Consider the following 15,299-nt stretch of genomic DNA (forward strand, 5'->3'; position numbering starts at 1 on the left):
CTTAAATGCAAAATAGTATCCTCATGGTCTCAATAGATCTTTGCTCCTATTTAAAATTTTGCTTTTACGCATTTCCCAGGTAACTAGGTAGAGCAAAGGTAATTTACTGCATATTTTTTTCTTAGTGTTTACCAAGGTATTTCAATATAATCTTTAAGATTCTTTTGGATCAATATTCTATCCTTAGCTCAATTCTGAGCAAACAAAAATAAAATTCACTTGTCTCCACTCCAGAATGTCACTTTGGGAAAAGTAATAACTAATTCATTTATATACTACACAGCTAGCCATAGCTACATTATGTATAAGCTCATCATCTATAATTAAATTAAATGCATTCATAGGTCACAAATGTGAATGTACCTTTGTTCATTGTCTCCCTTCCAGTAGAAATTGCACAGAAAACATATGCTTCCAATGATTAAAAATAGAGTTGAGGAGCGTATGTATGTGTGTGCATTCTTTGCTCGTATGCATTTTTATTGATTTGACTTACACGGGGCTCTTTTATTTCAGTCCATTGCCTCTTCTGCCTTTCCCATACTTCACAAACCACCAGATGGACCACAGGTTTGTAGGCTCCTTAGAGAAAGGCCATTATCTTTCTCATCATTACAAATTTCCTTATGGCACCTAGCACAGCATTTACAAAAAGCAAGCACTTGAAATAAGTGACAGGGAATGATTATAATTTTCCACTTCTAATGACAGTGAGGATCCAGGTAACCTTGTGTCCTGAGCTAAGTGATGGATGAACGAGGAGGAGCCAGGACAGAGCCTAGTTACTAAGCACAAAGCTGGAGTGAGATAAGAGGCCTGGCTGCAGGCCTAGTGAAGGACCTCTTGTGTGGGGACAGAGCCCCAGAGAGTAGTTTACAGGCTCTCGGCCTCACGTGGAAAGGTGATGGAGGTCGGCTGTGGCTGATTGGCCGTCGGCTGTGGCCGGATTGGCCGCTGGTATAACTGCTGCGGCTACGGAGAAGAGCCGAGGACTGCCGAGGATTGCCGAGGAGCCGAGCAGAGCCGAGCAGAGCCGAGGAGAGCGGAAGAGGAGAGCTGAAGAGAGCGGAAGAAAGGAGAGGAACAGAGTCAAGAGAGTGGAGGAGAGTCGTCAGTCGGTTGGTTGGTGGAAAGGCGGACGGCAGGTCTCGCGTCTGGTGGGCCCAGCCTCCAGTGAGACTATAGTGGTATGACTTCCCTATCTATGGCTCCGTGGGTGTTCCTTTTTGGCCTCACCATATCCTGCGTTCTTGTGTGGGGAGCGGGAGCAGAGACCCCGCAGGCCGCCCCGCCTGAAAAATGGCGCAGCGAGCAGGCCTCCGCACACAACAAATGGCGCAGCGAGCAGGGTCTCCCGCACGACAGCTTGGCTCTGAGTGAGGGAAAGGGCACACACAAGACTCTACCTGGTGGGAAGACTGGAGAGAGAAATGGGAGGAATCTTCCTGCCGCCCCTATGGAAACTTCTCACTAACACCAGTGGAATGGGAGTCCTGCTAGCAGGTGGGTACAGGGCAAAAACAGGGGCTCCTTGTGAAGACAGTCAACACAGGGATGGATAGTACATGTGTTTATGAAATTGGGTCAGGAGTCCGACGATTTTCTACTAAGCACCCACTCTGTGCCCGGAACTATGTTAAAGGCTTTGGGGTATTCAAAGGAAGTATAACTCGTAATATGCTCTCTGCCTTCAGAAACCACGTTAGTTCCCTAATGATTGTCACTGATCTGACCATTTCCAACACAGTTGATCCTCATTATTCGTGGATTCCATATTTGTGAATCCACCTCCTTGCTAAAATTTATTTGTAAACCCCAAATCAAACCATTCTTGGACATGCACAGAGTGGCACAAAATTTGAGGTCCCAGCTGAGGGATAAGGAAACGCTCTGCCTTCTTGTTTCAGCTCTCATGCTGTAAACAAGTGTCCCTTTCACAGTCTACTTAGTGCCACTTTTTAATTTTTGTAGTTTTGTGCTTTCTGTTGGTGATCTTGCTGTTTAAAACGGTCCCCAAGGGCAGCGTGGAAGTGGTCTCTAGAGTTCCTAAGCAAAACAAGGCTGTGGCGTGTCTTACAGAGAAAATATGTGTGTTAGATAAGCTTTCTTCAGGCATGAGTTATAGGCTATTGGCCGTGAGTTCAATGTGAATGCATCAGCAATATATATTAAGTGGGGTGTCTTAACACAGAAACACACATAAAACAAGGTTTGTCCTGAATGGTTAACAAAAATGTGATCAGAGGCTCATGGAACCTAACTCTTCTGCCCCTAAAAGCAGTAATTCAACATTTGCTAATCCAGTGTTTGCAAGACTTTACAGAACATAAGTACCATGAATAATGAGAATGGACCATACTTGTCTTCCCTTGTTGTTGTCTAACTAAAGGGGAAGGTACACTAGCAGTAACCTCTATTGATAGGTAGTATCTTCATTTCACAGATGAGAAAACGGATGCTCAGAGGAGGGAAGTAAATTTCCCAAGGCCAGTGGTGGAATACTGTTCTCAATGCCTGGGAAATGATTAGGGGGAGGTTATACATTTGAATTGAACATTCGTTCTCAGTCTCAGAGTTTTTGTGATAGGAGAAACTATAAAGGGCAATTTAAGAAAATGCAAAGTGACAAGAGATTCTCCTCTAGAGTGAGGGACCTCAAAGCCGGACAGAGCCACCTCCCCCTAGCAGAGATTCCAGAAGGGGTTACAGAGGGAGAGGTGGGTTTCCACCAGATTCCCCTTTCTAATAGAGCCCATTATAATCCACTCTTCATTATTCATTCATTTACTCAACAAGTATGTACCTACTACATCCCAAGGATTGTTTAGAACTTATATCTTAGTGACATGATTGAAAGATTAGTTTGTTGTGGCTTTAGGTGAATACTTTTCTTAAAGTACAGTGGTACTCGAACTTTTATTGTCATCAATACTGATAGATGTAGTAGCTTTTCCATTCTGTCTGATTCAGATAACAGCACTAAAATAACCAAGGAGATAAGAAGCAGCCAAACAACCATGCTCTTGCACTGTATTGAGCGTTCATGTTTTCTAGGGATTCCACTTCCTATGCTGTCCTAGATACGTATTCTGAAAAGTCATCCTACTTCAAAAGATGAGATGTTGGTTAAATGGAGCAAAAATTGGCCTATCATTATTATATAGTGTTTCCCCCAAAATAAGACCTAGCTGGACCATCAGCCTAATGCGTCTTTTGGAGCAAAAATTAATATAAGACCGGGTCTTATATTATCATACTATTTCTCTGCCAATCTCTGTGATTTTAGTTCCCTCTTTGGAGCCAATATCTCCAACTTTTTTTTATTTTTTAAATGAACCAACCAACAAAACCCCAAAGCATTTTCTATGTATGCAGGGAAGAAACATCAATAACTACTGAATTTGAGAGTCCTTCTAATCTACAATGTCTTATATACCTACAAGGTGCCATTAGAGAATCATATGTTCACACTTTGATTCGCTGAACTTGAAGATAGAAATATTGCACACTGTAAAGCAAAGTAAATCCTCTGGCTAATATCCAGGGTGTAGCATCCAGGGTGATTCCCATGTAACCATCTGCTTTTGGACCCTGGGATGTCTCAGAGATGGAGGAAGCCTCCTGTCCTGAAATACTTGAAGAGTAAGAACAAGAGCTAGATGGAAGTTTCTAGGGATTTGTTTATAAGAACATTATCCTGCCATTTTGTTTGCATAGATCTAGACACAAATTTCAGATCTAGTCTGGAGATATATAAGGCAGGATTACATTTAGATTGGTCAAAGTAAGACATCAACATATCACAGTGAAGGCACTTATAAATGAACTCACACCAGGGTTTATAATGCTAATAAAAATAAAAATTGAAATGAAACAGCATTCAGGGAGACTTCATATGCTAAGTACCAATGCTTTTCATGCCTTTCAAGCCATGGTCACCATGCTTGTGGATGTCTCCCCTACACGCTAAACTGGACCTGCGAGGGGCCATAGGGTTTTGGGCGGATGCATGGAGTGGATTAAGATCCTGAGACATCTGTAAAAACTTCATCCCACAGGAGCATCAAGAAAAGAAGGGACAACCATCTCCTGGATGACGTGGACTACACTGGCTGCCTCTCAGGGGTGGTGTGCCAAGTTGTGGGGGGAATGCCAGAGGTGGCTTATGAGTCCGAGGATGGAGTTGAGGGAGCGGATTGAGCAGAGCTCACCATTTATAAAGTTGCTGGCCAAGCTCTGACTAAGAAAGGTTGAGGGGTGGAAAAATAAAACCACATTTTGCATTCAATCAGACAGGAAAGAGCTTGCAATGGCAGGCCAGGCACAGTGGGTGAAATGCAAGCAGCCTCAGATGAGGCAGGAATAACAGAGGGGGCCTCTAACTTTCCCACATCACGACTGGGTCCTGAACAGCCTATTCCTGCCCTGACAGTTATCTTCTTGTGAACCAAAGGCTCGATGGTGCAGAAAATGCCAAGCTGGATCAGCTTCTGCCCTCCTGCCCTGCAGCTCTCTGATCATCTGAGACACACCTGAGCAGAGAGGGGCCTCTGGCTCCAAAGCCCTGGCCTGTCACAACTCAGCAGCATTTTGATCTCTGCCCCAGCCTGCCCTCTGCAGCTGAGCCAAGCGTCTCTAATAAGCAGCCTCACTGCATGGATCCCCTTGCCTGGCCTTCTCTAACTCAGAGCAGCACTGCTGCCGAAGCATTTCATTCTCTATCACACGCTCTATTGCTTCCTGAGGGGACTCCTTTGGGAGCCAGGGTTGCAATGTAATTGCTGCAGCTACTATTGAAACTCACTTTCAGATTTCTGTTCCCTGAGCAGAAAGTTCTGAAAGCTCCCACTGAGAAAGAACAGGCTTTGCATTCTGCAGTCTTGGGCTACCCGGAGAAATTCCTAAAGCCTCATTTCTGTGTGGTCTCTTTCAAAACCCTCTGAATGTTCCAGGAGATCTATTTCTTGATAAAATTTTCTCCTTTGCTTGAGGTCAGGCCAGAAGAGAACAGAACAGATGTTAGATCGAAAGCTTTCCCAATTCAACCACTTGACCGCAGGCCCACTAATCTGCCGCGATGTAAATGAAATGCCTTTGAGGGAAAAAGACAGACCTCCAAAAAAAGCTGGAGACGACCCTACTTCAAGAAAAACAACATGAAAGAAAGAACAGGGTGATTGGAGTCAGCTGCATTTCTGCCTGTGAGAATATTAAAGTGCTCCCCCCCCCGCCCCCCCGCCTGCCCCCAAAGAGTCAAAGTGGATTATGCTTCAGCTCTCAATCCCCTACATGGACTTTCCTCCTTCTGGAAGTTGTCACCTGACCAAAAAAAAAAAAAAAAAAAAAAAAAAAAAAAGTGCTTCAGTCCCTAAAAATACAAATTCCCTCAAGAGAGTAGCCCTGCAATGAACCACAGCTTAGATGTGGAGTCAATACTATTATCCCAGCTGGGGAAACTGATGGCAGAGTGGTGCTGAGCACAGGGCTCCGTCAGCACTCAGGGCGAAAACCTCAGGCTAAAAGCAACACTTGAGCGTGTTGACAGCTATCATAGTGATTTTTCTCCTCCTGCCCCCTACTCAGAGTTACCAGAAAGGCCTGGCAATTGATTAAACACCACACACAAACGCTATGCCCCAGGAGGCCTTGCTTGAGAAAATATTCATGCCAGCTGCCCCCAACACACGGGCCCTTTGAGAGTCTGTTGGTTGCCTATGAGCAGACTGGCTGTCAGGTTTCCAATCTGGCCCTGGATGGACTGACGCTAGCTAGACTGGGCTCAGGGATCTGTACAAAGCCCCCTCAGAGACATTCATTCAGTTAAGAAATACCATCTTTCCTAGAACGTAATATGACTTTTATTAAAAGGCGCACCGCATTACCACAAAAAGCCAATTATACTATGACATAAACTTTGTTATCATACAGAATTTCTGTTTCATGCTAATTGAAAGAGCTTGTTTAGAGCTATTTAGGCAGGAACGTACCATTTATTCCCTTTGCCAATTCATCAAAAAGAAAATACAAGCAAGATAAAGTCATTATAATCTTCCTAAAACCTTTTCCACCTCTAGAGTTTGACTCTCGTGAATCACTTCGTTTTAAACTGTTTATTTTGAAATAGGTTTGCATTTGCAGAAGAGAAAGACACTACAGAAAGCCAGTGGTGCTCGTCTATGTGCTAAGCTTTGACAGCAAGGCGGTAATAGATACTTAGATTTATGTTCAAGAACTGCTATTTACTGGCTGTGTGATGGATGACCTTCAGTGTCCCTGTGTGGAAACCGGGACCTCCCAAGGTTGTTGTAACAAATGATGAAACATCCAAAGAAGCCCTCAGTCAAGTACTACAAACCCCAGTTCCCATTGTCACCACCTACATAGAATTCTTGTCCCAAAGGAGTTTACAATCCAGTCAATAATGATTCGTTACATTTATTTGGAGCTGCATAGTTTACACAGTGACTTCTTATCTGTTTTATGGTCTGACCTTTGCAATAATCCTGTGAAGCAGGTAGATTAAACTCTTCCTTCATTTATAACACGTTATCCTGAAGTTTTGAGGGTATTGCTTTTTTTCATCATGGTAAACTCTACTTTGAACAAATTGGCTTATCCTGCCTTGTCAACAGTCTTACTGTAAGTGAGAAACTTTATACCATATGAATGGGGCTTTGTCACCACTGGGTTACTAGGTCTGTTTTACCTGGTTTGAACCTTTCTTACTTTTTGGAGAAAAAACTTCTCTGCAACCCCTGCCCGCTTTTGTGCCCAGCCAATTTCATGGATGGTTTCATGGATGGTGCCTCTCTCTGGTAGCCCACCGCTTGGCAGAGGCATAGAGGGGGTGGGGTTGTTGCTCACTCCAGTTGTTCCTAATTCTCCTCACCAGAGCGTTTGCCATTAATTCAACTATGTAACACATCAATTTTAAATCAAAAATGACAATTTTCCCCTGCTTGAGCAACCCTGGCTTTCTTCTCCTGCCCTCACTTTCTCTAGGAGGCTTTGTGGGGGTGGTGGTCTTGATCGACCTAGAAAATCTACATCGAACAGGCTTGGGAAAGCTTTCCTTATATAGTTCTAATTCCTCCCACCTTTCTACCCCCTCATAAAGAGCAAAATACTCATTGGGAAATCTTTAAAATTGCCTAAAATAAGCAGACTCATTTGTTTTGTATACTTCTAAGTCTTCTCCCCTCTCAAAGTTGTCTGAAGGCTCCACTTCTGAATCTAAATTATGAAAAATATTACAGTCATATTCTCTGGCTTAAAAGTCCTTTCAACAATAATTTAGGGTTCCATTTTTAACAGCTGCTAAAAATAAGATGTTATTTGTCATACAATTAAAAACACAGATGAGGTCAGGTCATTTGCGGAGTTGTTTGAGGTAAAGGAAGCACCATAATCTTATCCACTGTGGGGAGAAATTCAGAATGAGGGAAGGCCGGCTGGCCTTGGACTCTATCCAAGGGAGTTTTGTCACTAAACTATCCAAAAGAGAGCCTTATAAGGCAGTTTCTTCTAGAAGGCAACTCTATGGCGGTAAACCCTAAGGGCACTTCGGACAGGGTGGAAATCTTATTTAAGGATGACAATAAACGCTTGCTCAGCTTAATCATTCCACCTCAGATCTAGAGTGTAAAAGATCTTAAAAGTTATTAATAGCCTCTCCAAGACGCGTGCCCTCCTCACTTAGGTTACCTCTTAGATCTCCAACAGAGAATCTTCGAATAGAATTCTCCTGACTCCCACATGAGCATGTAACAGTATTCAACAGTTTTTATCTACAAGTTCTTTCTGATGTGTAAACTGAATGTGCTTTTTGTGGCTATTTAATTCTAGGCCTTTTAATTTTGCCTCCTGAAAACCTGTAGAACAGTGGGTCACGCACCTTGCATTTAATAATTAATGCCCAAACCATGAAGAAACTTGTTCTTTGGATTACGTTCCTCTAAGAGAATCTTAAGTCCTTTAAGACCCTTCTTCAAGGTTGCGTCTTCTTTTGTAAAGCTTCTTCAGGTTTTCAAAGCTTTCCTAAGATGCAGTGATTAAAACTGGGTAAAGTGATAGGAACCAGTGATTCACTCAACTTTCTAGAAGTTTCTGTGCACAAGAAGGGCAACTAGTTGAGGCCAGAAAAAATTTTAAAGCGTTTCTATTGGGCTGGGGTAGACTCTTTGGGATGTGACTTTTTCTGTTTCTGCTCTGAAAGTAGAGAGAGAGAGAGAGAGAAATGGGGATTACGGGGGGTTGGGCAGGGGAAGAGCCTTCTGAAATGAAATGAGCAAGTGGCTATAATTTGGGAGCAGGGGCTGGCTAGTGAGCAAATGACGTCAGGGCACGTTGTGAGGAGTCATTTAGTAAGAAAAGGGCATAGTACTGGCTTTTCATTTCCAAGTAACAAACAGCTTCCCATGGCAGGTTAGGACACCAGATTCAATAACGCTTCTAAGGTCTGGAAGAGAAACTAAAGATCCTATGAAGAAGGAGTTAGGCATCTCTCGCAGGAATTATTATAATAGCTTCCAAATGGGAGTTCCTGGACTAGTGTTGCCCACTTCCAATCCATCCTCTTAAGGGCGGCCAACAGAGATTTTTTTAGAAGCACAAATCCAAATACATCACACAATGCCTCCCACTGCTCTTGTGACAGTGTCTAAAACTCGCTAACCGGTCACAAGGCTCTTGATCACTGAGCTCTTTCACGTGTCCAGCTGCCACCTCTGTTCTCCCTTTCTGTGAGGGGCCCCATGGGACCACGTGCTATTCATTCCTTCTGCTTGTAATGCTTCCTTCTAACTTCACTCCAAGCTCCCTGCTAGCTCTTCTCCAGCCAATTCCTTCTCATCTATGTCTTAGTCAGGATTCCCTGACCATCTTTGTGGAATGACAGTGGTTGTTTAACAAAGTATTGCACTGACTTACACTCCCCGCATCCCCATTACCCTTTGACACAAGATAAGCCAGACCACCAACCATTTCATTTGATTTTGGAAACTTCTGTTTCCACTTTCAATGAAGTTCAACCATTCTGACACCAGTTACATGTGTGTTTTTTTCCACACCACCAAGCAATTGTCCAACACCAGCTGGGTGTCCTACAATTCAACTCAATCCTGACACTATTTACCTAAAGGTAGCATCAGATCACACAGATTAAGGGCTCAGTCCCACAAGACTGCCCCACACCCCATTTCATATGCCAGTCACCAATCCAGGTTGTCACCTGTGCTTCTGACCAACTGGCTATAGACTGGAGGTTCCAACAACGCCCTTTTTGGGTTTGATTAATTTGCTAGAGTGGCTCACAGGACTTGGAGAAACATTTTACGTACTTACTAGATTACCAGTTTATTATAAAAGGATATAACTCAGAAACATCAGATGGAAATAGGACAAGGTACGGGGAAAGGACACGGACCTTCTATGGTCTCTCCCAGCACCTCCACCTGTTCACCAACCTGGAAGCTCTCTGAACCCACCCTTTTGGGTTTTTAATGGAGGTGTTATTACATAGGCACGGCTGATTAAATCACTGAATCATTCAATCGTTGGTCACCGAACTCAATCTCCAGCCCCTCTCCACTCCCAGGGGGTTGGGGGGATGGGACTAAAAGGTTCAACCCACTAATCACATAGTTGGCTCCACCTGGCAACCAGCCCCCATCTGGTAGGTGACTTAGAGGCTTTCCAAAAGCCACCTCATTCACTTAACAAATGACATCTTGCTTCCTCTCAACATTTGGAAAATTCCAAGGGTTTTAGGAGCTAAGTGGCAGGAATGGGATGAAGATCAAATATATATTTCTTATTATAAATCACAATGTCACAAGTTCATAACTTTATTGAAAAATAGTAATAGAACTTGAGCATTTAAATGGTATGTTATCAACATAAAAATGAGCCTAAAATGAACTTCTCAAAGAACAAATGTTAAAAATCTATCAAAATGAGTTTCTAAAAATAGAAATCTTCACTGAAGCCTTTTCCATTTACAGAACAGTTTCTGTTGCTCCGAACCTAATTCTAACCATCAATGATGTGGAAATGTTGCGATTTGGGGTGGGGGTGGTAGTGACCACCTATTGTTAAAAGGTTGATAGCAGCGGATGGGAATGTGAGTCAATGTCTGATGTATTGTCTGGACTTCAGAAGAGCAGAAGATGCAAGGAGAAAAGGCAGCACACTGGCAGGAGAGCCAATTGCCTGCATTTCCAAACGGGAAGGCACTTTCTTCAGAGGATTCCTTTGTTTAATCAACAGATATTTATGAAGTGCCCAACTATTAGCCAGCCACGATGTTTATAAAGAATTATAAGATGGAGTCCCTCTTTTAGGATGCTCCCTCTCCTGTGGAGAAGACAGACATTCAAAGAGCATAATGGAGACAGTGGGGAGGTGCTGTACTAACTAGCAGAGCTTGTTGTCCACTCAGGAGCTCTGCTCCCTTTGCTGAAATCCTCACGTGGGTCCTCTGCCTGACTTGGCCCACCCCAATTAACACTGCTCATCCATTCCTAGTCACCATCCTATTTCCTTGTTGTACATTCTTCACAGCACATAGGACTATGTGAAAACATCTGCTTACTTGTTTCTGTCTAAAGCTTACAGTAAATGCCATCACAGCGGGATCCCACCTATTTTATTCAAGGCTGAGACTAGAAGTGTACCTGGCAAATTCATACATTCATTCATTCAACATATATTTAAAGCATCTATTAGTGTCAGGCACTGATCTAGGCCCTTGGGGATAGATCAGGGAGCAAAAATTCCCTTCCCTTATGGACCTTATTTTCATGTTGAATAATGACAACAATGAATATTCATTGAGTGCTCTCTACGAATAATCTTCACAGCATTGACTCTTAACAACTCTATGAGACAGGTATGATTATAAGCCTTATAGGTGAGGAAACCCAGTCCCAAAGACAGTCAAGTAACTTGCTCAAGGCTAAGAAAGTGGCAAAGTTAAGATTCATATGCAGGAAGTCTGGTTCCTGAGCTCACTATCCTAACTGTTCTGCTTACATCTAAGTATACATAGTATGTTATGCAATAAGTATTGTTGAAAAAATGGCTGGAAGAGCCGAAGAAAGACATCATTGCGGGGTGGAGGGAGTCAAGGAGCTTCACAGAGAAAGTGACACCTGCTGATCCTTGAAGACTAAGAGTTCAAAGGTGGAAAGATAAGTGGGGGTGAAAGTGAGGGAGGCAAACAGCAACAAATAGCAAGCATTGTGGTTGGACCATAAAGGGGGATGGATAGAAGAGGTAAAAATAATAGAACAGAGTTATGTGAAGAGCCTTGTATGCCCTACTAGGTAGTTTGAACTTGGTTCTAACTGTACTAACAAGGGAGGCCCTTAAGAATGAATTCGGATTCCATAAGTAAAATTTAATTCTGAGGGAGAAAAAGAGGGGATGGGACTCAAAGGGACCAAGGTGGCTGACATGGGACGACTGCCAAGGAGCTCAGATTTAAAGGACCATAAAACAAAAGTGTAACCAAGAACTAGAATGAAAGAGCACCATGTTCTCTTCCCACTGTGAGACGTTATTATACATCTCAGCTTCTCCATATTAACTTTCTAATAATCGGAATTGTCAAATACCCTCTTCCAGTTACTCGTGACGTCAGGGACCTCAGGAAGATCTAATGGCAGTAAATTCATCATGACAGTTTTCAAGATTTGAGATTATCAGCTCATTACCTTTCAAATAGACTTTCAAGAAGATGGCTTTGCCCTTTACCACAGAGGTACAGAAAACAAGCAGACCAAGATCTCTCCCCAGTAGGTAGGCAAGTGGTGATCTCATAAAATAAGGGGAAGATTGGGAATGTCTCCAGTGAAAGCACTCAGGGAGGTGAGTTTGCAACTTGCACAGGTATTAAGGTAATCAGCAAAACAAGATGTTTTGTGTATCCCTGGCTGTACAGCACCTAGCACAGCGATGACACATATTACATGTTCAGTAAATGCAGGTTATTTGAATCCCACACAAAAGAACACAGACTGAACCACATACCATGGTGGCTGAGTGTCACAATGCCCCCTTCTTCTCAGTACCCAAGGAAGCATAACCCAAGTTTCTTCTGAAGGTAGAAAATGCATTTCCTATTCTTTGCAGAGCCCCAGTACTACCTGGCACAGAAGTAAATGGCATTACATTGGGTCCACTTCCATAACTGTTGATACATATCCAGGAATCAGGAGCAATACATTAGGAAATCTGGTTTTATCCCTATTTGTCTCTGCTGTGGAAAAGTACTCTGGTGGACCTCACATTCTTTTCTGCTTTCTCTGGCATTTTCCAATAAATGGGCCCAGGCACTAGATCCCACATCCCTAAGTTTAAGTTGGGAAGAAAAGGCTAATTTATATCAAGATTTCCAGTTTTACATGCTATTTCTCTTAACATTTTCCCAAACATAAAGAAAAACCAGGTCTGTACCCTCATGGGGTTTGCAGTCTGGAGAGAGGCTGAGGAGCTGGGTGTCCATGGTAGTGACGTTGTAAGACGGCAGGCATACCTCACTGTATTGCGCTTTGCTTTATTGCACTTCATAGGTGTTGCATTTTTTTTTTTTTTTTACAAACTGAAGGCAAGATTCTCCCACCTGAAATGAATCTGCAGTACCTCTGAGATATGCTTGTAGTTCCATATGACTATCAGTCTCAGTTACAGACGAGAGCTGACGAGACTTGATCACCAAGCTAACCTTTTGCTCTGATAAGGCAAGTACAGTGATTTGGAAAGACTTCAGGGAAAATTCCCCTTGGAGTGTTTATAAGAAAATCTGAATATCCTGGAATCAATTCTTAAACTATGCACATTTCTCTTTCATGATGTGACTGATAAATTAGATCCAAAGGAAAAAAAAATGACTGTTTCTGTTGGAAAAGCATGTGAATTATTTTTGGTTGTGATTTTCTAAGCTTAAGGTAATGACAATATAAATAGCTGGCAGTAAGTTACACAATTTAAGGCTTTCAATAGTGAACTCTGAAATTAGTGACATATGACCTATTAGCATATGGATTTCTGGAAAAAGCTCAAAAAAAGAATTATTTGGAAAGTTTGGAGAAAGTCTGAGCTGTATTAAAGAAGCAACTGCTTCTGTCATTTCAGGAGAACTGCCTTGCTCCTTTTGCTACCTTGGCTGAGACCAGCGCAAGGACTGCCAAGGTTGGATTTCTAACTTTCCCTTGCAACTACTGTCTATGGAAAATGTTATTTCAGGCATTAGAGTTAAAAATCTCTTTTTCAAATCCGTACTCTATTTATTTTCCCCTTTAATTTATGGCAAGATTGAACTTGTTTGGAATAAAATAAATGATGAAACAATTTCATAGGCATTCCTGCTGAACAGTGCATTCTAGGGACAAATTACCCAAGAAAAGGAACAAGAAAGAAAAACAAACTGGTCATAAGTCTTACATCATAAAAACATTTTCAAAGAGTTTGTATATTGTTTTTAAATATAATTTTATTAGTTTCAGGTGCACAAGACAAAGCAATACTTAGACGTTTATCATTTATATCCCTCACACTGTGTGAACCCCGCTCCCCCCAATCCACTATCCCTCTGACATCGCACAGAGCAATTACATTTCCACTGTCTCTATTCCTAATGCTGTACTCCGCTTCCTGTAAAGGAGTTTGTATTTTTTTGTGCACAAATAATTAGCTAGATTACTATTTAAAAAACTGTAATTTCCAGTAAATGAATTATTTTCCTTAATATTAAGAAACTATACAATCCAATTTTTATAATTCTTAAAATTTAGCCAGTTAAACATCGGACTTCTCTCTGAAAAGTCCTTACTTTTTGTATTTCATCGTTAAACTCCTTTCCCCTATCTTGTGACTTCTCTATCAATACACCCAAGCCAAGAAAAAAGGATGAGAAAGTAACATCTTTGGGTTCCAAAAAGAGTTGGGGTCGCTTTTGTGAATCGACTTGCCAACTGTTAGCATCAGTTGAGTGAGCTTTTGAGATGCGGGAGTCTGAGATACCGTAAAATCTTTTCTATATATACACACTGTCCCTGCCAGTCCTCACTTTCCTGGCACACGCTGCAAGCTCTCAAAATAAAACCACCAAAAAAAGAGAAGGGGAGCCGTCGCCCATCCTCGCCGGCATCCTTTCGACTGCCAGCTCCTTCCCGGCCATCTGTCCCTAGGGATGCCCACGGGAGGAGTCGCGGAACCAGCGTCGGTCCTGAGGACCGCAGACGCCCTGTCGGGTCTGACCCGCCAGGGGGCGCGCGGTTCCCCACCCGCGCGGGCTGGGGTGGGGCGGGGTCCAAGAGGAAAGCACGCGTGCCCACCTTGCTCGCAGGTGCCCTTGCTGACCTGGGTGATGGTCTTCTCCCCGCGGCTCTCGGCCCTCAGGCTGGCGGCGCGCAGCTGGCACCCACTGGGGTAGGTGATGCCATCGCTGCCGCACACCGGGTAGCGGCTCTTGCACACGCACACTCCACTCACCCCCGGGCCGCCGGCTGCTGCCCCGGCTTTACCCTTCCGCCTCTTGCGGCTCTTCACGCACTCCATGCCCGGCGCGCAGTGCCCCCTGCCGGCGCCGCCGCCCCCGCACGGCTCACCCTCGCCGCGGGCGCACACCGGGCAGCAGCCGCACGCGTCGCGGGTCTCGCCCAGCGGGCAGCCCCGCGGGGGCAGGGGCGGGCAGGTGGCCTGATCGCAGGGGCCGCAGGTGTCCGAAGAGTTGGAAGAGGAGAGGGGCAGGAACAGGAGCAGCAGCCCGGCGGCGCTGAGGAGCAGGGCGCGCAGCGGCGGCCGCTCCATGGCGGGGGATGGTGGTGGTGGCGGCCGGGGCGCGAGTGAGCGGTTCCCCGCCGGCTGGAGCCTTAAAGGCGGCGCCCCGCCCGGCCGGGCCGCTGGAACCACACCCCGGGGCGGTGAGAGCGCGGCCGCCCCGCCCGGGACCGCGGGGCTCGAGTGCGCTCCTGCTGGCGGGGCGTGGTGGGGCATCCGCGCGGGCCCAGGGCGCTCGGGCTCACCCCGCTGCGCTCGGTTTTGGCCTCCGAGCGCACCCTGCCGGTTCCCGGTCAGAACCCTGCCCTTGACCTGTGGGCTGCGCCCCAGCCCCTTGTAGATCGTCCACAGTGAGAGCGGCTCCCTCTTCTTCTGGTTCCTCGTGTTTCCCAGTCCAGATATGTGTACTTCTTAACAATGACTTTGAACCGACCCAGTGTTGAATCTATTAACTTCTCCGTGGGCCCGTGAGACCTGAAAGTACTGATTACTTAGCGGTTGAGGAAGCTCCTTGAAAA

At 44.4% G+C, this 15,299-nt stretch overlaps 1 protein-coding gene across 1 annotated transcript in view; it reads right to left on the reverse strand.

The window, feature by feature from the left end:
* Positions 1-14,894, reverse strand: part of IGFBP7 (insulin like growth factor binding protein 7) — a 67,144-nt gene extending 52,250 nt beyond the window's left edge. The window contains exon 1 of the mRNA XM_019740083.3: positions 14,337-14,894. Coding sequence (XP_019595642.2) covers positions 14,337-14,811 — 475 coding nt within the window. The 5' untranslated portion in view covers positions 14,812-14,894. The remainder of the gene's footprint in view (positions 1-14,336) is intronic.
* Between the last annotated feature and the right edge of the window lie 405 nt (positions 14,895-15,299).

Source organism: Rhinolophus sinicus, chromosome 1 (assembly GCF_057876585.1).
Source record: "Rhinolophus sinicus isolate RSI-liver-muscle chromosome 1, RSI-T2T, whole genome shotgun sequence".
NCBI classification, from domain to species: domain Eukaryota; kingdom Metazoa; phylum Chordata; class Mammalia; order Chiroptera; family Rhinolophidae; genus Rhinolophus; species Rhinolophus sinicus.